Raw genomic sequence first — 26,418 nt, 5'->3', positions numbered from 1 at the left:
AAGCTCCTTCAATATTTGCCTTGTGCACACATGCATCTGGATGTTCATGTGCTTGTGTATACGTGTGTGTGTTTGTGTGTGTTTAGATCCAGAGCCAGGTGACACCCCATGCCATCGTGGTGCTCCCTAAGACCGATGGGATGGAGATGCTGCTGTGCTACGAGGACGAAGGTGTTTACGTCAACACCTACGGTCGAATCACTAAGGACGTGGTGCTACAATGGGGAGAGATGCCTACCTCCGTTGGTACGCCCCACCCCATTTAGTGTGTGTGTGTGCGTAGTGTGTGCATGCATGTACGTGTTTGGTTGATATGAATGTGTATCTTAGACCCTGTAATCATCAAACATGCAGAGCACGTAACAGGAAAACATCAACATGAAATTTTTATCCAAGTAGTAAACAGAGAAAAAAAGAGGTTTTACATCACCGTAATGGCATACGCCCATGTGTTGCAGTGCAGATCAATAGTGTTTGTAGGCCTCTGAGAACCAAGCTTAGGGGGTTCACTTAAAGTTTAATTACATTCAAAAACCTAGTTTAAGTCTTCACTGCATATAGGAAAAATCCCACAGCTGTTTAGTCGGAGCAAGAATGAAGAGGGAGATCAGGGAAAGAGAAAATAAAAAGGATTCATGTAAGCAATCAATAGTATATGTAAGGGGGAAAGACACAGAGAGAGGCAGAGAGAGAGAGAGAGAGAGACTTAGTGATTTATCTGTGAGCACTATTTTAATGCAAAGCACCAACATCAACCAGTTGGTAGACTGCAGCCGTAAGCCTCAAATAATGCCACAGGTTCAGACTTCATTGTGACGTTGCTCTTCAGGGCTTCTCACGGGCTTCTCAGTTTGCTTAATCCTGACTCAAAACAGACCCCAGATTAACACCTGCACATTTGGCCTGCACCGCGTGGATAAAAGTAAAGACTTTTGTATATCCTGGTGTTGGATTGTGAACAACTCTCACCCTGACAATGTGGCATTAATTGCTCAGCACACAAAGCTGCTTGCATTGGCTAGCTCAAGTATAATAGCTTGTATTTCACTGCCCTCATGTGGCAGACAGAGGTATTACACTTACCATTATCATTGTGTTAATGCAGCCTGCAGCGTGTTAAAATGATTGGCATCAGATAATCTATCTGAATCTTTGATATATAGTTTATTAAGCAAAAATATCATACTAAAATATCATTTTTGTTGTTGTTGTTGTTTTTCTGGAGCTAAATGTGCCCCTGTTGTCTTGGCCAGGTCATCACTGTGAGCCTCAGACTCAGTGGGACGACCTTAAATGGTCATACTAATGAAACAAAGAAAAATGAATACATTTCCATTGATGCCTATACATCTTTGGCGTTTCCTCTTTTCCAGCCTATATCCATTCTAACCAGATTATGGGCTGGGGGGAGAAGGCCATCGAGATCCGGTCAGTGGAGACGGGCCATCTGGATGGAGTCTTCATGCACAAGAGAGCCCAGAGACTCAAGTTCCTCTGTGAGCGGAACGACAAGGTGAAACACCGCGGGCTCTGTGGGCTCGTGTGCCATGTTGCCGCCCTGTTCCTCCATGCTCCGTCTTGTCTCATGCTTTTAACCTTGCTCCAGTTTCCCGTATGTCGTAGATGTGCTGTTGACGCTCCATTGTTCCGTCTCCTTTTGTCCTCTGCTTTTTGTAAAAGGCTTTGCTGCAAAATGGTTGTGTTGTTTTTGAATGACGTGTAAACAGAAGTGACTTGACTTGATGAATTCGATTCAAGTTTCCCCTTCAGCCTTGAGTTGGTTTTGACAGAGACAATCCTGGATGTCAGAAGATATATGATCATTTGACTGCTGTAGCTAAGATGTGTTGATGGCAAATGTTTATCCAAGCTTTCCATAAAATCACTCATCATGCTGCTCTGTATATAAAGTGTGACATCTGCACTCACAGAATGATTGCTGACATGAAAATAAAAGCCAGTATTGACTATTGCTGGTGCTATTAAAATGCTTTTCCCCTTACCTGCCTACAGAATACTAGAATTTCAAAGGATGCAGCCGTTCCTCATTTAAAAGACAAGTTTGCCATTTGGAATGATAACGCTGATGAAACTGGAAGCTTGATGTATGCTCTCAGAATATTCTCCTGATCATTGAATCTCTTGTTGATGAATTGCTTTGTTTTAAGCAGAAGTACGTTTGTTCGCAAACCAAGCGCGACCTTTTAAATTGTAAATTTCCACGCTGTAGCTGCGCTCTGCCCAGTCAGGAGAGTCTAGCTGGAGTCCAGCAGTGAGTCCCATGTGGAGGCAGTCAAAACCCAAAAGTCCCAAAAGGCTTTCATTGCCGGTCTGCTCGGTTTGCGATACCTTTTTCAGGAGAACAGAGAGAGAGTCTACACCGAACTTCCTGTTTCAGAAAGGCAGCGTTATCTTAGTTTTTCAAAGCCACTTACGATTACCCCATTGATCGCTGTTGTAGTCGAGCGGGAGCCTGCAGCACATCGACATCAGGATCAATACTGAAGAGACTGGTGAAATTCTGGTGTCTACGTCTGAGGATGATGCCAGATAATCTGTAAACAGGGCCTCAGTTCCAAAATAGCAAACTTGTCCTCTGATAAGACTTGAACCTCAATGTTTTTTTTTTTGTTTTTTTTTCTGAAAAATGAATGTACAGCATTTTTCACTGAAACCTGTGACACCTTCTCTGTCTGTGCAGGTATTTTTTGCATCGGTGCGCTCGGGTGGCAGCAGCCAGGTCTTCTTCATGACCCTCAACAGGAACTCTATGATGAACTGGTGATGGCTCCTCCCACTTTCTGCTCTGCCTCACTCTCCCATTGGCCAGCCCAGCAATCCATCTCAGCCTAAGGCTCATCTCGCACCAATCAAATAAGTCGATGGACCGGGAGGCCGGAAGTGAACTCTTGACTAAAACACTGTAGAAAAATGTCAAAGATATTGTAGAGAAAAAAAATAAATAAATGAATAAATAAAAGACCCACTCTAAATGAAGAGACATGTTACCCTGGGTATTGTTGGGTCACGCAGAAGCCATTGCTACTCAACTGACTGGCAAACTGGTGCCACTGGCTTTCCAAATATCCTCTTTTTCTCTCTCTCTTTCTGTCTTTGTCTGTATCTCTCTCTCCCTCTTTGTCCGTCTCTGTCTCTGCCCTCCGAAAGGACCAGTGCATTCAAGTGTTCAACAACTGTAGAACCACTGTAGAGCTACACGATACTTTTGTCTCCCTATGTTTCTCCTCTTCCTCCTTCCTACCTCCACCTCTCCTCCCCTTCTCCCTGGTGGATCTGATCGTTACATTTTCAGTCCTCCCTCCCTCCATCTTCCCCTCCCTCATCTCCCTCACGTCCCGCCTGCTGTGTGTGGGTTCATTCCCCGGGAACCGCACCTCTGAGGGTGAAGGAAGAATAGCCGAGTAAGATTTAATATGAATTTAAATAGATACTTCTTGAATATGACAGTGCGGGGAGTGGAGCGGAGGGACCTCAAATCTCCCCAGGATTGCTGGCGGTGAAAGCAGACTGCCTGATTGATTTTCTTTCTCCTCTGTCACTCCCCCCTCCTCCTCCTCCACCTCCGCTTCCTCCCTCTCTCTGTCTCCTCTGGCCCCGAGTACATTGAATTGTGATTCTGTGTTCCATCGCGTTTTGCTGATAAAGACACGGCAAGGCGCTCCTCTGTCTTAGGTGGTCTCACGGCCCGGGGAAGCAACAGTATGCAAAGATGACGCCCATGTCCCTTTAAAAACGAAATCGCTGCTCCATCCTGTCCTCTCCCCTCCTTCCTCCCCTCTCTCTCTCTTCCTCCTCTTCTCCTCCCCCTGCCATCATTGTCCTCAACCTCCCTCTCTTCACTCTTAAGTCTTTAAACTCCGAAGGTGCTGCATCAGATATACTGTAATATTAAATGAACAATGAGAGCATCGTTCTGTTCATTAGATCTGTGTTGTTGTTTTTTTTTCTGTTCTGCTCTTCTTCTTCTTCTTCTTTTTTTTCCCCGTGCAACAGTTTGGAGTCAGTCAGTGTCTGAAGCTTGATGAAATGTACAGCACATTTGTGTCTCTGAATCAGGAGTCTATATGTGGGTGTGTGTGAGTGTGAGTGTGAGCGTGTGCACGCGCGCATGCGCGTATGACTCGATGTTGAAAAGACGGAGAAAATTAGAGGCGATTCACATCAAGTCCCATTCAAATCAACGTGGAATAATCAAAATGGGACATTGAAATCAATGTTGAGAAAACGAATGGAGCAATTCTGTCCGTGTGTGAACTTCATTTTTCCTTGAACGTGTTAAAAGCAGCATTGAGTGCATTTTACATGCAGACTTATTATTCTGATATTATCACTGATCCATTTTAGCTTTTTGGTGACTTATCTAGACACCACACTCATTTAAAAATAGCCAGTATGATCAGTTTATTTTTGCTTTCCTGTTACCATGGCAGGATTCAAAATATCCTGGTTGTTCGTGAACACAGAGATATTGCTATATATGAAGATTCATATTGACAGCTTATCCTGAATATGGATATGAGATAGTATCCAGAATACCAGTGGCATGTAAAAGCACTCACCGTATATCTGGTGTCCTATTGAATTGTGCTCCTCCTTGATCGATTTTGGCTCCTAACTGTTTGTACAGTGCCTAGCATGATGTAAGCAAAACTGAAACGGAGGCCAACAGATTATTATTATTATGATTATGATTAATATTATTATTGCCTATACTGTTAACACATTTTCCTTGTGTTATGATTTAATTTTAACACATCGATGATATTATGTGTCTCTGTGATGGAGATGTACATTAATGACTTTAAGATAATTTGATTTATTCTTTGAAAGGAGTAATCAAATACAGTATGATAAAATGTTGCCATTTTGTTTTTGTTTTTTTTTAAAAAAATATGTTTAGTACTGCTCAATCATTAATGCATACTGTATTAAGTTTGTAACACTGTATAAAAGGTGGACTACGCCGTGCATAATGTTTTCTCATCCACGTTGGAGAGCTGTGTAATGCAGATTAGTCTTATGGTCCGATGGAGATAGTTTGACTTTGTTTTGGCCCATGGTTCATAGAGTCACGACTACAGAAAATAATATGCATACTCTCCAAAAACATAATGACCATCTGAATCAACTGTTTTCTTTTTCTTTGTTTTAATTAACCGATGAAAAGTAAGCTGTTTTTTTTCTGTCATGTCGCCAAGGCCGACGCGGTGATCTTTTCACACCGACATCATTAGGTGTTTGTAAGTTAGGTTTAATGAAGTAGGCTCTGTTAGGGGGAGCAGGCTAACGTTTTAGCAATAAAGAGCTGAGCTGAAGAAACTACTGTCTTCCCTGTGCGTGTGTGTGTGTGTGTATATCTGTGTGTGTACGTGCATGCAGGTGTCTGTTTGTATGTGGAGCAAGAAAGGGTGTTACTGTGCATGTTTGTGTGTGTGTGTGTGTGGAGGGGAGGGCTATCCCTATATTTGTCCATCATGGCATTCACTCTTCCCATTGGAAAGGCTGACGGTCATTACACTGAGGACTCACTCTCCTTTCAAAGATAAAACCACTGTATTCTTTGTTGTTTTCTTTTTCTTTCTTGTTTTTTTCTTTACTTCGAAAGAGCATTACTAATGTCCTGTTTTGGGGTTTATTTGTTTTGTAAAAGAGATGCTGTAAGAGAGAAATAAATGAAACTAGAGCATTACGCTGTCATACCGGAGTCGTGTGTTTTTGTTCCAGCGTGTTTGTGAGGGAGGGACTGTGTCTTTTGTGCAAGTGTGCGATTTTCTATCAGCTGAGATAGATAAACTGACCGTCAGACTTTGTCCCTGAAGTATAATATTAACCCTAATAGTGTGTGTGTCTGTGTGTGCATGTGTGGGAGAGAGAGGGGGAGACTTAAGTGCTGTCCAGATGTCAGCACCAGCGAGCACCACTTTAAATTTGAGCATAACAACATGTGCCCTACATAGAGGCTGCTGGTTGACTATTACACTTTTACTATACAGACACACTACAGATTATTATTATACAGGATTATTCATGTACCTCCATATCATGTATGATGTGTCACTATGTGGCATCATGCAGATTCAGACTCTATCCCCCCCCCCCCCCCCAGTCTTCAGATTGTGTAATCATAATGAATATTTTCAAATTTAGGGGTAATGCTTGCGTGTATAGAACAAGACAGAAAACACTGCTGTGTTAATGAGTAAGTGTCTGTCAGTAGACGCGCGCGCGCGTGTGTGTGTGTGTGTGTGTGTGTGTGTGTGTGTGTGTGTGTGTGTGTGCGCAAGTGTGTAGACATTGGCGTGGACACAGCGTGATCAGATGTGCAACCTCATTGATCATTACCTGCTCTCTGGACTTACACTCTGGACCCATCATGGAGTCAGGAAAGGTAAGGACATGCTTCACATTTTTAACAAATCACTATCGCATATTTTATAAACAATTATACTGAATATTGTAAGCACTTTTTGCAATTAGATGTTTTTTTCTTGGGTTCTTGGGTTTTTCATGCAATAAAACTGTTGAGATCTGAAGCTTTACGCACTCAGGGTGTCATTTACTTCAGAAAGCTCCTGAAAAAAAAAAAAAAAGTGCAGCTTATTAGGCTCCAAGGTTTGGTTCTTTGTTATGATATGACTGATAAGGTTTCTTTCTTCTGTTTGCACTCTCATTGTCTTTTGCTAATCAGTATAATGTATTCAATTCTAATATGTCTTCGGCACAGCAATGAGAATTCAAATTGATCCCAGTCAAAAACTAGTCAGTGTGTTCAATATGCTTATGCACTGTAAACTCTATATGTTATATACACTTTTGTAGAAATAGAGCACAAAGCAGTGAAGCATTTCCATTATGTAGATGTGATGGGACTTTCCAGACTGAAAAAAATAGCATGTTGTGTTTCTTTGATGCATATACCGCAGTTGGTTTGTGTGTTTGTGCATCTCTACATGCACTTGCATGTGTGTATTCATTTGTCTGAGAGTTGGAGTGAGTGCATTTTTTGTGCATTTATGTGAATATTTTTGCACATACTTTTGCACAATTTTGCACTTGTGTGTGCATGCTGGCGTGCATGTGTGTGTGTGTGTGTGTGTGTGTGTGTGTGCATGTGTGTGGTTGTGTATGTCCATACATTCATATCTGTCTTTTAATGCACTGATTACCTCTGACCTCTGCAGCAGCTAACAGGCACTTTGGCCCTGGCTGTGTTCACAGCAGCTCTGGGGTCTCTGCAGTACGGTTACAGTCTGGGAGTCATCAACGCACCCCAAAAGGTACTGAGGGCTGCTCTTACTGCGCTATTAGTTGCACTGCTCTGTCCTGTTCTCTTTTATTGCTCAGTTCCATTTAGTTTAGTTTAGTTTAGTTTAGTTTAGTTTAGTTTAGTTTAGTCAGCAACCCACAGCACAGATTTTTTTTGCAGTTCCTAATCCTATTAAGGCCATGACATTAAAAAAAAAAAAAAATCTTAAATGCTAACACTAATGTTAAGTAAAACTTAAGTATAAATGGTATTCATGATGACACAATGAAGACATTTTTCTATATTAGGTCTCTCATCTCATCAACTGGTACAAAAGGTCTTCACAGAAATCCATATTAATAGCACCACTATTCCAAAGGGAAAAATAAAACCCTCAGTAATCAATGATTGAAATTATTTCTATTGTTCTGCGAATGAACAGTACACATGTTCTTTGTTTCTATAGCTACATTAATTTACAAAGATAACACAAGTATTATCAGTTTGGCACAGCCACATGAAACAATGAAAAATACATTATGATTAATTCAGCTGACATTTGTTTCTGGGATTCCCACAGAATGCATGATGTGTTTATGTTGTTATGTGCATTAACCTGTCCATCATTTCGTCTGCCTCTCAGTTTGTGCAAACAGTCACAAAAGACCTAAGTGCATCTGTGGTGCAGGCAGCCCCTAATGCACCTGGTGATGCTCAGCAAACATCTCCATGTCATAGGTTATTGAAAGGCATTATGGGCGATCCTTGGGAGTGTGGTCAGACAAGGCCGCCGTCCTATCAGAGAACAGCACAAAGGAAGATGAGCTCCTGGAGGCGGGTGCACACCCTGATGTGGTCATGTATTGGTCACTGTCGGTGGCAATATTTTCCATTGGTGGGATGTTCTCCTCCTTCCTGGTGGGATTTGTGGGAGACCTGCGAGGCAGGTAAGGATGAGAGGAACATGAAAAATGGAGGAAAATGAGGTGCAGGAATAAGGGCTTAACTGAATAAGTCATGGCACAGATAGATGATGGAGTAAGGAGTAGAATCAATAAAGTCAATAAAGGAGACATGGAGGGGAAAAGAGGAAAAGAAGATGGGAGGTGCACAGGTAAAGCAGGTAGAAAAGGAGAATAGGGAGTAAGAGTGAACAGCGAATTCTTGGTGAGTGTCATAGGAAACTAAGAAGAAAGTAGGAGAGGAAGAGGAAGAAAGAGAAGGAAAGGAGGAGTAAGAGAAGAGGAAGAGAAGAAAACTGAGTTGTATAGAGCCACAAAGTCCAAGGGGGTAAAAACAGAAACTTTACAGAATCCTGAAGTCGGTGGAAAATAAGCCATCATTATGGATCAATATGAAATATGCAGTAATGCCACTCTGTCAGAGGTAGAAATGCCATGGCCCATCATCCCTCTCTCTTTGTCCTCCTGCATCCTCTCTGTCTCACTCTCTGTCTCTCTCTCTTTTTTTCTCTGTCTTCCTCCCAGAATAAAGGGGATGTTAATGGTCAATGTGCTGGCTGTAGCTGCTGGACTGTTGATGGGGTTATGTAAAATGTGGAAACCTCACATCATGGTCATCTCAGGCCGCGCTGTCATGGGTCTTTACTGTGGTACGGTAAAACACACATGCCTTCAATTCACATTCACATCATTTAAATTGTTTGTATGCATGGGATATATTGTAGAAGAGACGAGCTGTCCTCGGTATAATTATAATATATTTTTTCTTGCCTGCTGTGGGGGTCCAGGTCAGGAAGTGTTATTTTGTTTTCTATAAACTGTGTGTTTGTAAAGCCCTATGGACACTGCAGCAATGGTCAAGGGCACTAAATAAACTTGAACTTAAGCTTGTTAACTTGAACTTTACCGTAAACGTCCTGCAGATTTACACATGAAGTGCAAATATTGCAAAATGCAGTGTGCTGTGGCCTACTTTGATAGGCAGAAGACTGGACTCACTTTAACTGCAAAATAAAGTCTGAATACAAAACCATATATAGACATATATAGACATATACACATTTAGTATTGTTTGTGTTGTCTATGTGGACCTCAGGAACACTAGCGACCTCTTGTGAAAGCTGATGGGGATGTGAATAAAGAATAAAGAATAAAGAATAAAAAACACACGCACACACACGCACACAGGCATAAAGTTATGATATTATCTTTATGTTATCATATACAAGGTGAAAATATTTGGAATACTACTATTTGCATAGCTATTTTCAAAACAATATACAAAGCGCTTTACAGAAAAATAAAAAGACAGAAAGCAAAAATGAAAAAAAAAATAGTAATAATAACAAATCAAACATTAAAATAAATAAACATTACAATCAACAAAAGGAGAGAGGATAAAATACAAGATAAAATATGAAAATGAAGGAATTACAAGACTTAAAATCAGTAGACAAACAGTAAAATCGATAACAAGTTAGTCTATAATAGTGAGTTTTTTAAAAGAGACTTCAAATTAGATAATGTGTTAGCTCATTGGCCCCCATTTGCACAATCCCAGTTGACCTGTTCACCTTAAATGCCCCTTCAGGACTGCACTGGAGGTGAATTACTTCCCAGGGGAAATCAAATTGGGGTCATAACTTTCACCTGGATCCACCTGGACCGTCTATTTCAGAGAATGAACAGGGTCTTGTTATATTTGGCGTTTTGCGTACCTCAGTGTAAATTTGGACTAAATTAGCTCGTGCTGTGTGTTTGTTTCAGGGCTGACATCTGGTTTGGTGCCTATGTACATCGGAGAAATTGCTCCCAAGGCGTACAGAGGGGCTCTGGGTACATTACACCAGCTGGCAATTGTCATTGGTATCCTAATCAGCCAGGTGAGGTGTGCGCTTGCACTTACACATAGTGCACCCAATTGATTTATCCCTTCCTTTTACAGATGTGACTGTTATCTAAATGCCATTGAAACATTAAAGATAAGAGCATTCATGGCTGACCACACTTAAGTGAACTGATTACCATGTGTGGATGCATGTGTAGGTGATAGGCCTGGACTTCCTGCTTGGCAATGATGATATGTGGCCCCTGCTGCTGGGTCTGTCTGGGGCCCCGGCGGTATTACAGTCCCTCCTGCTGCCTTTGTGCCCTGAGAGCCCGCGCTACCTCTACATCAAACTGGGCAAAGAGCAAGAGGCCCGCAAGAGTAAGTCATACCCTGAAACTCTTTCTCGTCCTCTGTCTCTCACTAGTAAAGTTCTTTGACAGATGTTGTCAGCAATAATCCCCTATCCTCCATTCCTCGTGTGTTCTGCTGCAGGTCTGCGCCGCCTGAAAGGGGAGTATGTCCCAACCTCTGATCTGGAAGAGATGAGGAGAGAGAAGGAGGAAGCAGAGAAGGAGGCCAAGGTCTCCATCCTGTCTTTGGTAAGTCCCTATGGAGGAGATCAGACATGGCCAGTTTTGGCAGAGGCAAGGGGCAGATGCATTAAGTCTCATTCAACGTCTTTAATCATTATGAAATTAGGTGATGCGACTTTGGTAATTTAAGAAACATTTTATGGTGTTTTCCACTTTATTTTAAAGTACAGCAGCAGCATCAGACATCAGGAGTCAGAGGTAAACTTAGAGGTCTGAGGGGATTTTTGGACTGGTTCACTGGCCCAAAAGTGAATGACCACTGCTTTTCCAATAGCAGAAGACTGGTTGTACTGGGCGACTCACAAGTGAATCAAAAAGAGTGATGATTGTGATTATTTGTTTATAAGAATGATTATTTTACGCACAACAGCTGATAAAGAAGCAAATACATTTATTGGCCTTCATCAGCATTTCACATTTCTCAGGTGTGAACTCTTCCATACTTTACTGTGTACCATGTGTGCATTCTCCCGTAGATCCGCTCCACAGTCTACAGACAGCAGCTGTTTGTGGCCCTCATGATGCATCTCTCCCAGCAATTCTCAGGCATCAATGCGGTGAGCGGCAAATTTTCTTTCTCCCTCTCCTTCTACCTGTCATTCAGTTGATTTCCTCTCAGTTAAAGTTAAAATAAAGTTCACTGTGTAAGTTACGTTTATTGGCATGATAGGATGGCACAAATGCCGCACTTCGTTTCTGTTCGTTTTTTTTTTTTTTTTTTTTAAGAAAATGAATGGAAAATGAGTGTTTATGTGCATAAATGGAGAGCAAATTAAATTTATATTGCTCTGAGTTACAGCTGTATTTGCTGTCATGCACCACAAACCATAATCAGCCACAGGGCAATTTATTGTATATTGTTATATCATTTTGTAAGCAGAAGAGATTAGTTTGTGCGTTTATGACTTGCTCTTAATAAAATGGAAAAATCAATGTTTATTTTGGTACCAAAGATCTTTTATTACTCCACGGCTATCTTCTCCCGAGCTGGTGTCAGCCAGCCGGTCTATGCCACCATAGGAGTCGGCGTCGTCAACACCATCTTCACTCTCGTGTCTGTGAGTAGCCGCACACACACCAACGTAGGCACAAACACACACAAGAAGACATATAAAGGCACATGCAAAACACATGGACATTCATGCACATTTAGACATAAAAATACCTCAGAGATGTGTGGTGGTTCTCTCAGTTCAGATTTGCACACATGCAAGAACACAGAAAAAAAAAAGCTGTTTCTGTTTCAGGTTGCTCTGGTGGACAAAGCTGGGAGGCGCACTCTGACTCTGGTCGGTCTGGGAGGGATGTGCTGCTGTGCCGTTGCAATGACAGTGGGCCTCAGACTTCAGGTTTGTCCAATCAGGGCTCAGAGACACTGTCTGTCAAATGATAAATCTGGACCTGGTTTGCAATAGTTTCCTCTGCCACTTGTAAGATAATAACAATAACTTACTGAGAGAAACTATTGCATCAACTTCTCTCTTTTAGCATCATGACTCAAGTGTTCTCATCCGTGTCTATAGTTTGGAGGAGTGCATACAGTATTTCTGTTACTTTTCAACACATTTGAATTATATTTCAACACACCCAAGGATAAAAATATGTGTGTATAGTTACTAATGCCAACAAGGTCCATGCTCACACAGCCAGTCACTTCATCTCTTGTACTGAGGACAATGCAGCTAAATATGTACACATAGTGGCCCCCTTCCACCCACCTCAGACTGACTCCCATGGGAGGAGGGAGCTGGAGGTGTTTCAGACTCTGGGTGCTCAAAGCATGGCCCAGCCAGCTAACAGAGGTTCTCCAGCATGTCTTCAACCAATCACAGAGGCTGTGGGAGTACCTACACTTTGGAAAAGCTCCTTCTAAACCCAAGGAGCACCTCAGACTCTGAATGGACTCATTTGACCCCCTGCAATTTGTATACCAGCCTCACATAGGTGTGAGCATTGTCTTCATGCACTTGTTCATCATGTCTTATACCTGGAAACATCGTCAGACGCATATTTAATTTGTCCAGAGATAGCACAACCATCTAGCTCCCCCTGCTGGAAGAGAATATCAGAACAATGCAGTTGGACAACACCATGGTTTGACAGGGGTTTGACAGGACTGACAAGCTACAGCTTGTCCACGGCAGAAGACAGACATTCTGCAGAGTAACACAAGGGCATATTAAGAGACTGCACTGTGGTGTTTTTAGTGCAGTTTTTACGCCTCAGAACTCACATTCAACTGTAGGTCGTGCTGACCTCAGGAGTTCATGGATGACTCTGTTGCGGGATGCAAGTGAGCACGACAAAAAAGAGAAAAACATTCTGGTGGAGAATTTGTCAGCTGATGCACAGAGAATCCTCTTCAGCTCAACACCATTAACATCAATGTAGGAGTTTGTAGCTGAGTTTTACACTAATCCCTGTCACCATCCATGGTGAGGGGGTGGAGGGGAAACAGTCTTATCAAGGACTTTGAAACCAGCACCAGGACTGGTTTGTCAATATGTAGAATACATCTAAAAGAAGAAGGGCAGGAAGATCAACAAACTGGTGAAAAAGACTGGCTCTGTCATCTGATCCGAGAAGCCCTGGAGGCAGTAGCAGAGGATGACTACAAACACCTCCCATCCCCTCTGTAGTGAGCTGAGACAGCTACGGAGCACCTAACCTCCAGCTCATCCCCCAGAGTTGCCACATCAAGTATTTCAAGTGTTATTTAGTGCCGACTGCTGTCTCTCTTTGCATTGTTTCCTGTCACAACAACCTCACCCTCACGTACTCAAAGAAGTGCAGGAGGTGCCTGCACCACCTGTATGAATGATCCTTGATTTTCTTTAATATTCCTACGCTCGAGATTAATTCATACATCTGCTAACACAATTTCTGATCTGCACATTTCTGTGCCAAAATGAGGAGCTCGGCAGGAGAACCCTGGAATCTCTGCTTGCTCTTTTGCAGTTGCATCCCTGACCTGGATAAGCAGCAAGATATGGATGTACACATGTTGTCTAAATCTGTAAATATTTAACAAGACTGACACGTTTTTACAGCACACATTGACCTAACCAACTTTATGTTTCATACCAACGTATTATAGGCCTGTGGCTGTAAATACACACTTGTCACATTCTGTAGGCCCTACTGTAACATCACAAACTCATAGCTGTGTTTGCTTTTTTTTTTTTTTTTTTTCAAACGCAGTTATTTCTCACTTCCATTACTTATGTCTTGTTATGTCTTGAGAGACCAATATAGAAATCCTTGACAAATTGTTCATTGGGGGTGGCAACTTCTAATGATGTACCAGAACTGTTTAGTTAAATTATTTTCAATTGTTGAATTCCTATCCTTCTTCTAATTCAAAAGATAATTAGGTAAATTAGTAACAAGACTGTGTATGGTGCTATATATGATGGGTTTAAGATGAGGAAAAGACTCACTGTGACTAGTGGAGATATCTGATATCCTATAAAGCACCTGAAATTATTTCATGTTTGTGGAACAGGATGTATGAAGATGACTTTAAGGGACCCTGATGAAAAATTGTTTCTCTTGACTGGTACACTCTTCCCTGCAGAATGAGTATGCATGGATGAGCTACGTCAGCATGACAGCGATCTTCCTCTTCGTGTGCTTCTTTGAGATTGGCCCTGGTCCCATTCCATGGTTCATAGTGGCCGAGCTGTTCAGTCAGGGGCCTCGGCCGGCAGCCATCGCTCTAGCTGGCTGCTGCAACTGGACCAGCAACTTCATCGTAGGCATGACCTTCCAATACATAGAGGTGAGAAGCAAAGACACACCTACATATTGCCAAATTTGTGTAAACCCACGTACATGCATGCACACTTATGGAAAAACACACACACACCTGTTTCTGTTTGTGTGTTTCCGTCAATGGTGACCTGTATTTTTTTTTTCACTTAACCAGGTTTTCTTGGGGAGTTACGTTTTCATCCTGTTTGCTGGGTTGCTTCTGGTCTTCACGATGTTTACTTATCTTCGCGTCCCTGAGACAAAGGGAAAAACATTTGAGGAGATCTCTGCTGTCTTCCAGAAGGGGCGAAAAAAGCCACTGAACTCCAAAGATGATACAGAGCTGGAGCAACTCAAAACGGTCACAGAGGCATGAGGCAATACCTGAGTGTGTGTGTGTGTGTGTATGTTTGAGTGTGTAGTTGTCTGTCCATTTGTTGTTATTATTATAGTGATATAAGCATCATACTGTTGTTAAGATAGACAATATAGCAAATTTAAAATATCTGGAGTTTTGTTTACAAGTCAAGTTTGACAATAGTTCATTTTCATAAAAGACATAGCCTAACCTAAGTCTTTGTTACAATATCTTGACACACAAAATGAGGCTAACATACAACCGGAGGAATATGTTCCTGGAACCTCTTGAAATGACTCATTGTTTGTACCAGCAAAAACACAAATTTACTACAGTATTCCTTCAACATCCCCAGAGGAAATAGCAGTATGTTACTATGTGGTCAGTTTGCAGTACGCATCTAATGGCTATTTAGTCTATCGAATTACATGATTTTCTTTTTTTTAACCTACAGTATCTGCATATTATTTTTGAAATGACACTTACATAGTATGCAATCAAAGAAACAACCTATGCAAACTATGTATCTGACACATTAAGCCTCTGAAATAAAATCATACAGCCAACAAAAGGCACTGGTGCATTTTCTTTATAAATATGCAGCTCTGACAAGTGGATCTCTTCAAATGTTGTCTGGCCGGTGACCTTTAGAAAATCAACTCAAAGGCGGCTCCAAGAGTGAAGAAGCAGACAGATGGCAGTGAATGTTTAACCCATGCCGGAGGAAATTAAGCAGGCATACGGACAAGTCTATTTACCCAAAGACGTTGTCCCTCTCACACAACCCCCACAACACCCTCGCACGACGCCCCTGGACAAATTCAGCACTAATTGCAAGCTGACTATGTCACCTCCCCTCAGTACACACAGGACTGTTGCTTTGAGCTAAACAGACATGAGATAACAAACATCTGGAGACACGGAAAGGTTTTAGTGCCTTTGCTCCTTCTCAACAGTAAAAAGGGAGAACCAGTTGAGACAGGTACGTTGTGAGCAATCCCAGTTCTCCCATGTGCTCTTGGTATTATTAGAGGAACTGGAGAACTCATCACTCAAAGATCAGTCCGCCAAAGAGACACATAGATGGACTAAACAGGCTGGAGAGAGGGGGGAGGCAGATACAAGAGATTAAAACATACATTTTCTTTCTATTTCTGTTGATGGTGGCACATTTTGTAATTCTGACAGTAGATATATTGCCACATAGTGGGCTAGTAGTTGTTCTAGTAATACCAAAATTGTAATTTGATCCAGACTCTAATCCTTACTGTCCTGCTGTTTAATTTCCGAAATAAAAGTCACAAAATCAGAGCCAGAAGCTTGTGAAATGCACAAGAATGTGACATCAATACAGAAATAATTATTCTGTTGTTAGTGTTTCCAAAGCAGAGTTTTAAAAAAAAAAAAAAAAAAAAACTAAATTTTGGAAACAAAGAAGTGCTCTGAATTCTGTATAAAGAGCGAAATTCACAACAAAATAAAAAATAATGTAGGCAATAAGCTCCCCTCTCCTATTAATATGAAGCCATGAATTACCAAGAGCCAAGCAGTGAGGGGTCCCCTTGGTCCCTTCAGCTGGACCCAACCCCACATGAAACAGCCTTCATTTCATCAGACCCAATTACACGACAAGAAATGTACAGAACATGCTGAACTTAAATATCTAAATCCCAAAGCAAATTAGAAATGTTTGCCAGCTGATTCTCATAGGGACCACTAACACAACACAGTCTGACAGAGTGACTACAACCTGCCTGACAGGCTGTGGCAGGGAGCTGGATCCTGGTGGGGGAGGAGAAACAAAATGTAGTTTCCTAAAGAAGGGGGCTCTGATTAACACATCTCTCTCTAAATTAGAAAAAAAAAAAAAAAAAAAAAAAGTAGAAAACTCAACAAAGTTCCTGGAAATCGAATCTGCTCACGTTTGCACTTTTGCATTAAGTGCTTTTGTTTTTACCTCCAGTGAAGCATCTTTGCATTGAAACTACACCTGAATTGACACGCAGACAAGGTGATCATGAGGCGCACCGACCACACAGCCGACAGCCCAGCCCATCTCCGTCACCGGGGGCCCGACCTGCCCTCCCAGTTCCTGCTGCAGTACAAAAGCTGTACGCAAGAGAACCACCCTCCCCTCTCTGGAGTAAGGTAAGTGTGATGAACTTCTCCCTGGATGACTTGACTCGCTGTTTTGTGCTCTTACCCGTGTATGTCGCGTTGCTAGACGTGGCAGGCTGCGGGGCTTCTGCCGTCGTGATTGCACGGCTGGAAAAGCAACTTGTGCAGAGATCCGTGAGCACTTCAAAGTTAGCTTGGGCTAATGTTAGCAACGATGCCATTCGCCTGTGTTGATGGGCGTGGGGTGTGTTTAGCTAGCTAGCGGTGTATGAAAACGCAGGTGGCTGACACCGGCCAGCTACCTTGGTGTTTTTTTTTTTTTTAAGCAAACATGTAAACTGTTCATCTCGCTGAATTGTAAACTAGCTAATGTTGATGAATGGTCAGCTAAATGGCTTCCTAACATGACTAAGCTAGGTAGGTAAACACAGCTGAAACGACAACATACATACAGGTTAACGTTACAGAAACAGTTTCGGCTCGTTTTCATGTCAATATGAGGATGGACAAATAAAATAAAATAAACAACACAGTATTGTATTGGTGACCCGGCTAACGTTAGCCGGCGTTATCACGCACCATGTGGAGCATTTGTTTTGTACACAGATTATAGGCTAGTAACAACTGGGATAGGAAAAATCAAATGTGTGTCGTTTATCGTAACGTATATTAACGCTGTTGTGTTAAGCGTTATAAATTGACGTTTTGAAGTTTTTTTTGCAAACCAGCCACCTTACATTATTGTGACAGTAATTGGGCAGTAAAGAGCAGGAGTTGCGGATAATTGTTATGTGAGTTTGTTTTGGTCTCATTACGATTGTTTACGTATCGGTGCCCACTAATTTTGGTGTATATACAGTTGCAGCCAGTGATGGGTTTTCACAAGTGTGTATGGGCTTTTTTTTTTTTTTTTTTTTTTTTTTATCCGTTTGAAGATGATTGACAAAAACATAGCACGCCCACGTAAGCGCTGCCTGTCAGAGTTGGAGACAAGGTGTCCAACACCTTTCTGCCTGACAGCTGGTGGTTTTCACCCTTCTCACTCACAGCCATTCCAGCGTTGAGATATTAATGTAAAATGGTTGTTTTTAAAGTACTTCCAAGTGTACTCACTCACAGTCTTAATCCAGTTATCATTTTATTCTGTCACCCCCAAAATACACGTGCTAGTCAATGGATTGTGGTGATTCTTTCTCCTGGAGGTATTTCTGAGTAATGTTGCTGATTTCTGCAGTTTGTTTTGTGCACTTTTGTTCCTCTGGGTGCCTCTCTGTTGCAGCCTGTGACCCATCATGGCAGACAGTGAGACTGATTTCCAAAGTGGAGATTCTGGCGCCTCTCGGACCTACCCCCTGCAGTGCTCTTCCTTGAAGAAGAATGGCTTTGTCATGCTGAAGGGACGTCCCTGCAAAATTGTAGAAATGTCTACCTCTAAGACCGGCAAGCATGGACATGCCAAGGTAGAACATCCCCATACTTACTTTGGAATGCATACCTTAACCCTCTGAACCCCAAGCAGTTTTGGGACGTTTTCTGCTCCCCTTACATTTTGGCTCACTGTGGGCTTGTTTTTCACTGCAACTACAAGTGCTGCACCTCTATGGAAACAGCACAGCTGTGGCTATCACCTGAAGCCATTCAAAAATGTCTTTCACACAGTATGAAAGAGTTATAGTGCCATAAATAATAAAAAAATAAAAAGGGCAAACTGATTTTTTTGGATAATTTATTTTACAAAAATCGAGAAAAACTGGAATAAGTGTACACAACATTTTTTCAGGTGCCCACAAGTGTCACTGATCCAGGAAAAAAAAAAGTAGGGCTTCACATGATGTATTTTCTGAAATATTAACATTTTTCCAACCTGTATAAACTTAGGCGTTTTTACTGCCTGGTGCCCTTCCATATTACTACTGTTACCAACACACTGAAATTCAGTGAATTTTTGTAACGCGACTGTTGGGCTCACCTGAATCAATCAAGATGTCTCAGATCCGCTGAAGACCGCAGAATTTTCTGTTTTTTGAATGATCTGGATTGAGTAAACGACTATTTTTTGGCGAATTGTTGAATGAAGCATGTATAATAAAATTATTCGAATGAAAATCGCTTTTTTAGCCTTAGTTTCGTCCTTTTTTCTACCGCTAAACCGAAGTCGGACATGTTGCATTCAGGTACCGTCGGAAAATTCAAATTCCGACGAAAAAATAGGTTTTTAAAGCTTCCAGCTATGATAAACGGTTGAATTTTGGCGATTTTTTAAAAAATACATGTCTTTCCATCCCGCCCGCGGGTTTGGGGTTCAGGGGGTTAAGGCAGTTTGGTGTTTCAATGTAAATCATTCCTTATTTCACAAGTGACCCCCAATGTTCACTTGGTCAGTGATCAGGTTTCCTAAGTCAAGGTGTGTTTTCCCAGGTTCACCTCACTGGGCTTGACATCTTTACCCAGAAGAAGTATGAAGATATATGCCCATCCACCCATAACATGGATGTCCCGAATATCTCGAGGAAAGACTACCAGGTGAGATGTTACTACATGGCCACTATAGTACATCAGTGACTTACCCTGAGCAAGTGGTGAATAGGCTGTTCTTTCATTTCAGAGAAAAATGGCACTAACCAAAGATCAATAGTGCCATAGGTTTAAAAGAAAGTAATAACATTTTGCATAGTTCCTGGAAATCCCCCTCTTGGCCTGCTCTGCAAAAGCTGCCTGTGAAACTCTAAGGAGAAATAGGTTTATGCTGTGGTTATGTGTGTTGGTATCTCCGACACACCTTCAGGGATTACTGCTCAGTAGCTTATCAATCTCTCCCTGTGTGTTGGATTTTCACTTTGAGAAAAGCATAAACTAGTAGACATGCTATAGGAAAAATAATGGCATCGTCGTTTCTTGCGAGGTATGTTACACATTTTTCAGAGTTGAGCTGCGTCTGGTTGTGAAAGAACATACAGGTTTCAAACCCGTTGAGCAGGTTTCATCTTGGTGGACGGGTAGACTCGCCTTCACTAATTAGAGGCCCCTCTAGGGATCACGTGGCTGTAAATTGTGCGGTTACAGAATCAAGGGAAACCCTTACTGTGTTGCGGTCTAAGATGTCTAAATTCTTCTACAATGAGCCAGTGTATTTTTGCTTGTTATGAAGGCAAAACACGGTAGCTCACCACAGTAGATGTAACATAGACAAGATACATGTGCTCCATTGTCTCCATTGTGGTGGTAAGTGAATTTCAGTAGTAAATGCAACCCCCAGTGTCTCCATACATAGGCTTTACCTTCTTTATTTAAGTGTTTAATTTGTGAAATTCACATGAGAGAGCATTACAACCATCATGTGGCAATGCACAGACCAGTAGGGAGTAGCAGTGCACACAGTTCAACAGAACCTCCAACTGTGAAAATAGATCAACAGGAATTATTGGCTGCAGTCTCTTTTTTAATGGTTTAAGTTATTTCATTGCAGTCAGGTTGAGCAGCTCTGTTTGTGGACGCACAGATAAAGCAGCATCGGCCCAGAGCTAACATCAGAGCTTTTTTTTTTCTTTTACCGACAGTATCCTGTTAGTTTTCTTCTTCGTGTTTGTCCTTTTCCTTTTCAAATGTTTCCAAAGCTGTTCAGTTGGATTTGAGGTGTGGTTACTGTGGAGAGAAAGCTGTGTAAAATGGTATTCCTGTCTCTACTTTGGACTGATGGAGTCATTGACCTGCTGCAAAATTAATTTGCAATTCATCCAACTAAACAGGTGACTGTATACGTGTGGTCTTTTCACATTACTGATGAGCAAGATCTGAAATTGCACCGGCTAAGTGCCAAATGTAGGTAAAAAAAAAAAAAAAAAAAGCTTTGGCTGATCTTTAAAAAAAAAAAAAAGGCATTACTGGCCAGCTGAATAATATCAAACTCATTTTCAAATGGCAATGAACAGCCAGTTGTGTGTGCGGCTGTTGATTGAGACTTCATGACCTTCATTCTTCATTGTAAAAATCTTGATGTGATGTGAAGGAATGAAATTGTTCTATGAAAGCTGCCTTCCAATGAAAAGGTCAGTAATTGGCTTTTCCGTAGCACAGTGTCAGGGTTTACCAATGTATTAACACAAATGTTTTTATTGCACCCTGTTGGTGAGGATATTTGCAAATTCTCATTGAAGGGTTATGTGACAGTGAGTTGTCATAAATGCATGTGCTTGCCTCCATATTGGGTAATAGCCCAAGTCAGTGTAAGTCGTTTTGTCATGTCTTTACTCTTGAACACCTGCACCTGTCAAGAGCTATACACTTTGATGCTGACCCTGTTGAGTAAGGTGTTTCCACTGCTCAGCCATTCAGTGTTAAACCCACAATTTGGTCATGTGTGCAGTGATAGAACTATAACAAAAACCTGCAGGAGAGAGCTTCTTTACTCTTGCATTTGGAAATGCTGGTTTCCAGTATTGTACAAGTGAGCCCCTGCACACAAGGTGGATGACATGGTGAAGTGTTATTTGCTGATCTATTGTTTGTGTTCCTTTGGATCTGTTCATTCTTTCAGGTGTTGGATATTGTAGATGGCTACCTGTCCCTGATGTGTTTTGACAATGCAGGAGTTGTCAGAGATGACCTGAAGTTGCCAGACGGAGACCTTGGTAAAGAGGTTGAGCGGAAGTTCAAGGCAGAAGAGCAGTTTCTGGTGAGTTGAGTGACATGGCATTATTCTATGTGTTTGTGGATTCAATGTAGAGTGTAATGGTGAGTTCAGACCAAAAGCTACAAGGCAACAAGATCGAATAAATTCAGTAGAAAGCCGCTACATTGCTGTGCTAAGCAACATCTTTGCTGTAACTGGAAAATGGCTCAAGTCATTCAATAAAGTCCTCTGAAGCAACAAAGTGACACATGGTAATTTATGTGCTGGTGAAATTCAGAGTTGTGAACACAACAAGAAGTAGTAGAAAATGGTAAATCAAGGCTATTTGGTACCCTAGTTACATTGAACCAAACGGTAGCAGCCTGTAGCTTTTGGCCCGAATGCTGTATAAGAAACCGAAACCTTTTCATTCTCACAGGGCTCATCTATTACTTTGTTGCGCAGATAATTCAGTTTTACTTGATAATAAACCAGAAAATGTGCTGAGAGTGAAAGCTGTTCACACATGTATATATATATATATATACATATTGATATATATGTGCACATACAAGTGTGAGATTTAAAATCGATTAAAATCTATTTTCTATAAATAGGCTGGCCAAAAAACAAATGGCACGTTGTACTAAGTGCAATCAAATGTTATAAAATCTGGACAAAAAAAGATGTGAAGACAACAAACAAGATAGAAATAAATAATAATAAAAAAAAAAAAATTAAATTGTTTAATAATAGTAAATAGCTTGATAAGGACTACATGATGCATAGACATAAAGCCTATAAGCTGACTATCCAAAAATAGCATATTAGAGTGAATCTATTAATCCATTAATAAAATGTAGGAAGCGGTGAAGAGATACAGTCCGTCAGATCTTAACAGCGTTTCAGTTTAGATACTGATAATATTCAAATACTGATTTTTGCCGTCAATTACCATGGCAACAATGAACTGCCCCCCAGCCTTCATTATTTGCACTCTTCCCTTCTCAGGTCACTGTGCTTTCCGCTGTGGATGAGGAGAGTGTGGTTGGCACCAAGGCCATGCTCAACATGTAACCAGGACACATCTGGAGAACTCCACACTTCCTATCTTCCATTTTGGTTATGAAGTCTCACCAAAGCTAATGGCCTTCACCCCACACCTCCACCAGTTTCCCTGCTGGCCACCTGAAATCTGGAAACTGGACAGGGCCAGTCTGTTCAAATGTACCTTGGGCTCAGGGCTGAATGGCATCCTCTTCAATCACTGAAGTTATCCACGTTTACTCGCCACAGCTTAACTTTGCAGTGGTTGTGGCTCCCAGCAATTAATTCCTGGACAGAATAGGGCCAGGTCCTTTTCTTGTTTGTTCTTTTTCTTCTTCTTCTTTTTTTTTTTTTAACTTTTATTGTGTCTATGGTTTTATTATGTCTGTGGTATTACTTTTTAAATTCCCAACTGTCCTCTAACTTTCTAATCGAGATGTGTGGTATAGTTGTTGAGTTTTTGTGGACATGTATTTTAAGGCTTATTTGGCTATAAAGATGCTGTGCCACGGCTTCCACCTGCCATGCATCAACTTCCTAATCATTCTTATTTTTGTTGGATAAGATTGCAGCTCGTTTTATTTGGTGCACAGCTCTGACCCTCCTGTGTAGATATGTAACTTCAGTGATGTCTGCCTTTCTGCCTTAGACAATTAGCGCATGTACACTCACATGCACACTTACAGATTTCCAGTATAAACACTCTCTAGGAGCCATATGTCTGATAATAGAGCCACATTTGAGTCTTACCTCTGCACCTCAGCTGCAGGCCTTGCGGCCAACCCACTGCTGCAGCAAGCCAGGTGTCAATAAAATCATCTTTCTCTAGCAGCCCTGCTGCCTCACCCATTATGAAGGCCAGCAGGCCTAGATACAGGGGGAGGTGGAACAGATTTCTCTACTATGCTATGAAACCTTTTCCTTTCACTTGAGGCCTTTATCATCTGAAAGAAAGAACAAAAAAGCTGAACACCTTTTACAGTTATTCTAGTTGTCTCTGAAAATCTGAATTATATCTTTTTTTTTGTCAAGAATTGCAATACCATGTCTGTTTTGTTTGTTTGTTTGTTTGTTTGTTTGTTTTTTTGCAAAGATGCAGCTTTGTTACTTCGAGGCATGCAGTAGTAGCAGCATTCATACCCCAATGGCACTGGCAGAATGGCAGCCCAACAAACGAATAAATGAGAGGGTTGCTTGTAGTAAAATGCATGCTGGAAAAAAAGCCAGCAGGTGTACTGTAGAAAAACCACGGTGCAGAGGGCATGTGTTATTTGAGGTTTCAAGGTTTTTGTTCAGAGCTCTGCTTTAATTTATGATTGTAGCTCACATGGATGTTATACCAACAAGTGTAGCATAGAGCCCAACAGTGGACAAAGTAAAATCAGCTGTGGGAGCTACTCTGCTCAGCTTCCGTGCTGTCTAGGACAAAGGGAAGAGCAGAAAAATGTCTTTAATACTAGATCAGGGTCTTGTAAAGCTACTGTTTGTGATCTGACTTCAGCCACTCTCAGCATTAATTTCTAGTTAGCTCTGTCAAGTCACTGGAGTAGCCCACAGAGTGTTGTAATGCATATTCAGTTTGACAGTAATTTGATTGTTTTTCTTTTCTACCATTGCCTTGCTGTTGTTTGCTTGTTTGGTGTTCTGTTTAGAATTATTACATGTTAAAAACTGTGGTGTTATAGCAGTGGCTCCCAGATTTGGTCCTCAGGGTCCCGAGTACTGCTAAATCTCCGTTGTAGCTGTCTATTAGTGACTTAAACCTGGGATGCTATGTAAATGCAGTTACCGACCTGTCAGGGTAGAAATACACGTGTTCTTCATCCCAAGGACTGGATTAGGGAACCACTGCATCACATGGTGTGTGCTGTTATTATACAGAGTAACAATGGATGCAGACCTAATGGAACAGTGCGTAATGACCAATGGTTTTTGGCATGGCACTCTTCCTTGAAACAAAAGAAAAAGCATTTGACTTGCTACTGAACACACTTCTACTACTGGGCTACGTTTTCAAAAAAAAAATCTTAATCCTAAAATCATCTCAATGCTGAATTGCTTGTAGTTTTAAGGTGAAATGGGTTGTAAGAACCCAATGTGTGAAACCAAGAACTCCCCATCCTTAGCAGAGCATAAATGGTCTTCCCGAAGCCATATCTCTACTGTATTACATGTATGTTCCCTTGGCTGTAATGAAGACCAGATGCAGAACAACATGGACTCCTTTCTCACCCCCAGCTTCCTCTTATCCAGCTGCTCTGAACTCTGATATGTACCTCTGGTTTCCTCCAAACCCCGTCCTCTATTTTTTGTCTCGGTTACTGGTCGTCTCTCACAGGAGGACTGCCAGGGCTTCATCTCTGTGAAGTTGGGGCGTTCTCTGATGTGGTTTTAGACAAAGTTTACACTGTAATGGAAGCCCACTGGTCCAGGTTGGCCTCACATGCCAATATAGGATCAGTGCTTCTTGGCGACATAAATGCAAAATGACTGAGATCAGTGTCATGAGCGCAACCTTTTCTCAGGACTCCAAACTGAGTGGTAGAAGGAGAACTGTTACTGTATTGGCATCATGAATGAGAGTAATGATATGATTATGATGGTTAGCATTGAGTTTTTTGTTCAGATTTGTTGCTATCCTGGCCTGTAATACTGTGGTGCTGGAAACTTTTGAAATGCCTGATATATCATCTTGGTGATGTATCATCTTGGTCTTCTCCAGCACCTCTCATCAAGGTGAATGTTTGCTCTTTGTTCTTTTTCCTCCCCTTCCTCCTCCATGATTTTTCCCTTGTAAGAAACAATGGTAACACTTTACAGTAAGAGTTAATGTTAGTTAATGCCGTAATGGCTAATTAACTGTTAGTTAATGATTATTATGGCATTTACCAATGTTAATAATATCTACAATAACCCTTAAATAACAAATAAATTAATACCTTAGCATGAACAGCATTAGTAAATGATTTTTAGACACATTAGTTAACGGTTAGTTAACTGTTACTTAATGTTTATTACCTGTTACTTAATTTTTATTACGGCATTAACTAACGTTAATTGTTGTACTCTTATTGTAAAGTGTTACCGAAACAATTATGTGTTCTGTATGGACTACAGGTATATTGTGTTGAAAAACAGGAATGGGTGTATTACCCTTGTATGCTGGCTTGTATGCATTCCTGGTACATGCTAGGGCTGGGGTTTGAGAGCACTCCAACTTGGCACATGCTTCCTTTGACCCTGCCTCTCATCGAGGTCATGAATATTTAGCCACAGGAAATTTGTTAGATGGGCAGTGAGCTAACAATCTTTGCCTATCTGACCTTCATCAAGATGGTTAGATTTTTCTGAACAGAAGAAGGGACTGCATGGCCAAGAACTGGAAGTAAGCCTCTCTCCACTCCGTCCAAACTAATGTATGGCTACTATCTTAAGAATCACAACTCTTTATGTTCATTTCTATGTGTAGGTCAAATAAAGTTCATTCTGATGTTACTGGCTACTGGCGGCGGCTGTCTTTTCTCCTCAAAACGGAAGACAAGTAAAAGTGACACAAATAAAAGTGAAAAAGAAATCTAGGCATTTAATTTATAGCTGATTTTACTTACCTCTTTTGGACACATGACTGCAGCAGTGGATATTAATTGTTTACAATGAGACCACTGTCAAAACAAAACAAATGGCTCCATCCATCAAACCAGTGATATGGTTTATTATAAGTTGCGCACATCTTTATATGTTGGGAATGATCTCCTGAGGTGCTGTTAGGGAAAAGGTGCACAATATTGGTATTGATAATAGTTCAACTAGTGGATGAGGGTGGAAATTTAGTTGTTAAACCAAACTCAATGTTTTTGTATGAAATGACACAAATGTAACA

General features: G+C 41.3%; 3 protein-coding genes across 12 annotated transcripts in view; all 3 read left to right on the top strand.

The window, feature by feature from the left end:
• LOC115380746 (TRAF2 and NCK-interacting protein kinase-like) overlaps nt 1-5,718 on the top strand; it is an 86,642-nt gene extending 80,924 nt beyond the window's left edge. For all 8 annotated transcript variants that reach the window (XM_030081953.1, XM_030081956.1, XM_030081955.1 and 5 more), the window contains 3 exons: nt 87-246; nt 1,374-1,513; nt 2,702-5,718. In XM_030081953.1, the coding sequence (XP_029937813.1) occupies nt 87-246; nt 1,374-1,513; nt 2,702-2,785 (384 nt within the window). In that variant the 3' untranslated portion in view covers nt 2,786-5,718. The remainder of the gene's footprint in view (nt 1-86; nt 247-1,373; nt 1,514-2,701) is intronic.
• A 676-nt stretch (nt 5,719-6,394) lies between these two features.
• slc2a2 (solute carrier family 2 member 2) lies at nt 6,395-14,782 on the top strand. 3 transcript variants are annotated; one of them, XM_030044346.1, is made up of 12 exons: nt 6,395-6,409; nt 7,206-7,298; nt 8,006-8,214; nt 8,755-8,879; nt 9,997-10,112; nt 10,276-10,438; nt 10,553-10,659; nt 11,130-11,210; nt 11,607-11,711; nt 11,901-12,002; nt 14,231-14,434; nt 14,582-14,782. In XM_030044346.1, the coding sequence occupies exons 1-12, from the start codon at nt 6,395-6,397 to the stop codon at nt 14,780-14,782; spliced, it is 1,521 nt and encodes a 506-aa protein (XP_029900206.1). The 3 variants fall into 3 exon arrangements, with proteins under 3 accessions (XP_029900206.1, XP_029900205.1, XP_029900207.1); XM_030044345.1 differs by having other exon boundaries at nt 7,203-7,298; XM_030044347.1 differs by lacking the exons at nt 6,395-6,409; nt 7,206-7,298; nt 8,006-8,214 and adding an exon at nt 6,972-6,985.
• A 2,002-nt stretch (nt 14,783-16,784) lies between these two features.
• LOC115354147 (eukaryotic translation initiation factor 5A-1-like) lies at nt 16,785-25,465 on the top strand. The gene is made up of 5 exons (XM_030044348.1): nt 16,785-16,912; nt 18,162-18,342; nt 19,301-19,405; nt 21,417-21,554; nt 22,503-25,465. Exons 2-5 carry the CDS (start codon nt 18,175-18,177, stop codon nt 22,566-22,568), a joined length of 477 nt encoding a protein of 158 aa, XP_029900208.1. The 5' UTR covers nt 16,785-16,912; nt 18,162-18,174; the 3' UTR covers nt 22,569-25,465.
• Nucleotides 25,466-26,418: the final 953 nt, after the last annotated feature.

The sequence above is a fragment of the Myripristis murdjan genome, chromosome 22 (genome assembly GCF_902150065.1).
Source record: "Myripristis murdjan chromosome 22, fMyrMur1.1, whole genome shotgun sequence".
Classification (NCBI taxonomy): Eukaryota; Metazoa; Chordata; class Actinopteri; order Holocentriformes; family Holocentridae; genus Myripristis; species Myripristis murdjan.
This window is presented reverse-complemented; position numbering and strand designations above follow the sequence as displayed.

What these genes read in the sequence shown, in the direction of transcription:
- slc2a2 (XM_030044345.1), top strand. An exon ending in TTGGTATCCTAATCAGCCAG is followed by an intron (nt 10,113 to 10,275) that starts GTGAGGTGTGCG and finishes ATGCATGTGTAG; the next exon opens with GTGATAGGCCTGGACTTCCT. An exon ending in AGAGCAAGAGGCCCGCAAGA is followed by an intron (nt 10,439 to 10,552) that starts GTAAGTCATACC and finishes GTTCTGCTGCAG; the next exon opens with GTCTGCGCCGCCTGAAAGGG.
- LOC115354147 (XM_030044348.1), top strand. Translation starts at nt 18,175, where the DNA reads ATGGCAGACAGTGAGACTGATTTCCAAAGTGGAGATTCTGGCGCCTCT. An exon ending in GCAAGCATGGACATGCCAAG is followed by an intron (nt 18,343 to 19,300) that starts GTAGAACATCCC and finishes GTGTTTTCCCAG; the next exon opens with GTTCACCTCACTGGGCTTGA. An exon ending in TCTCGAGGAAAGACTACCAG is followed by an intron (nt 19,406 to 21,416) that starts GTGAGATGTTAC and finishes TCATTCTTTCAG; the next exon opens with GTGTTGGATATTGTAGATGG.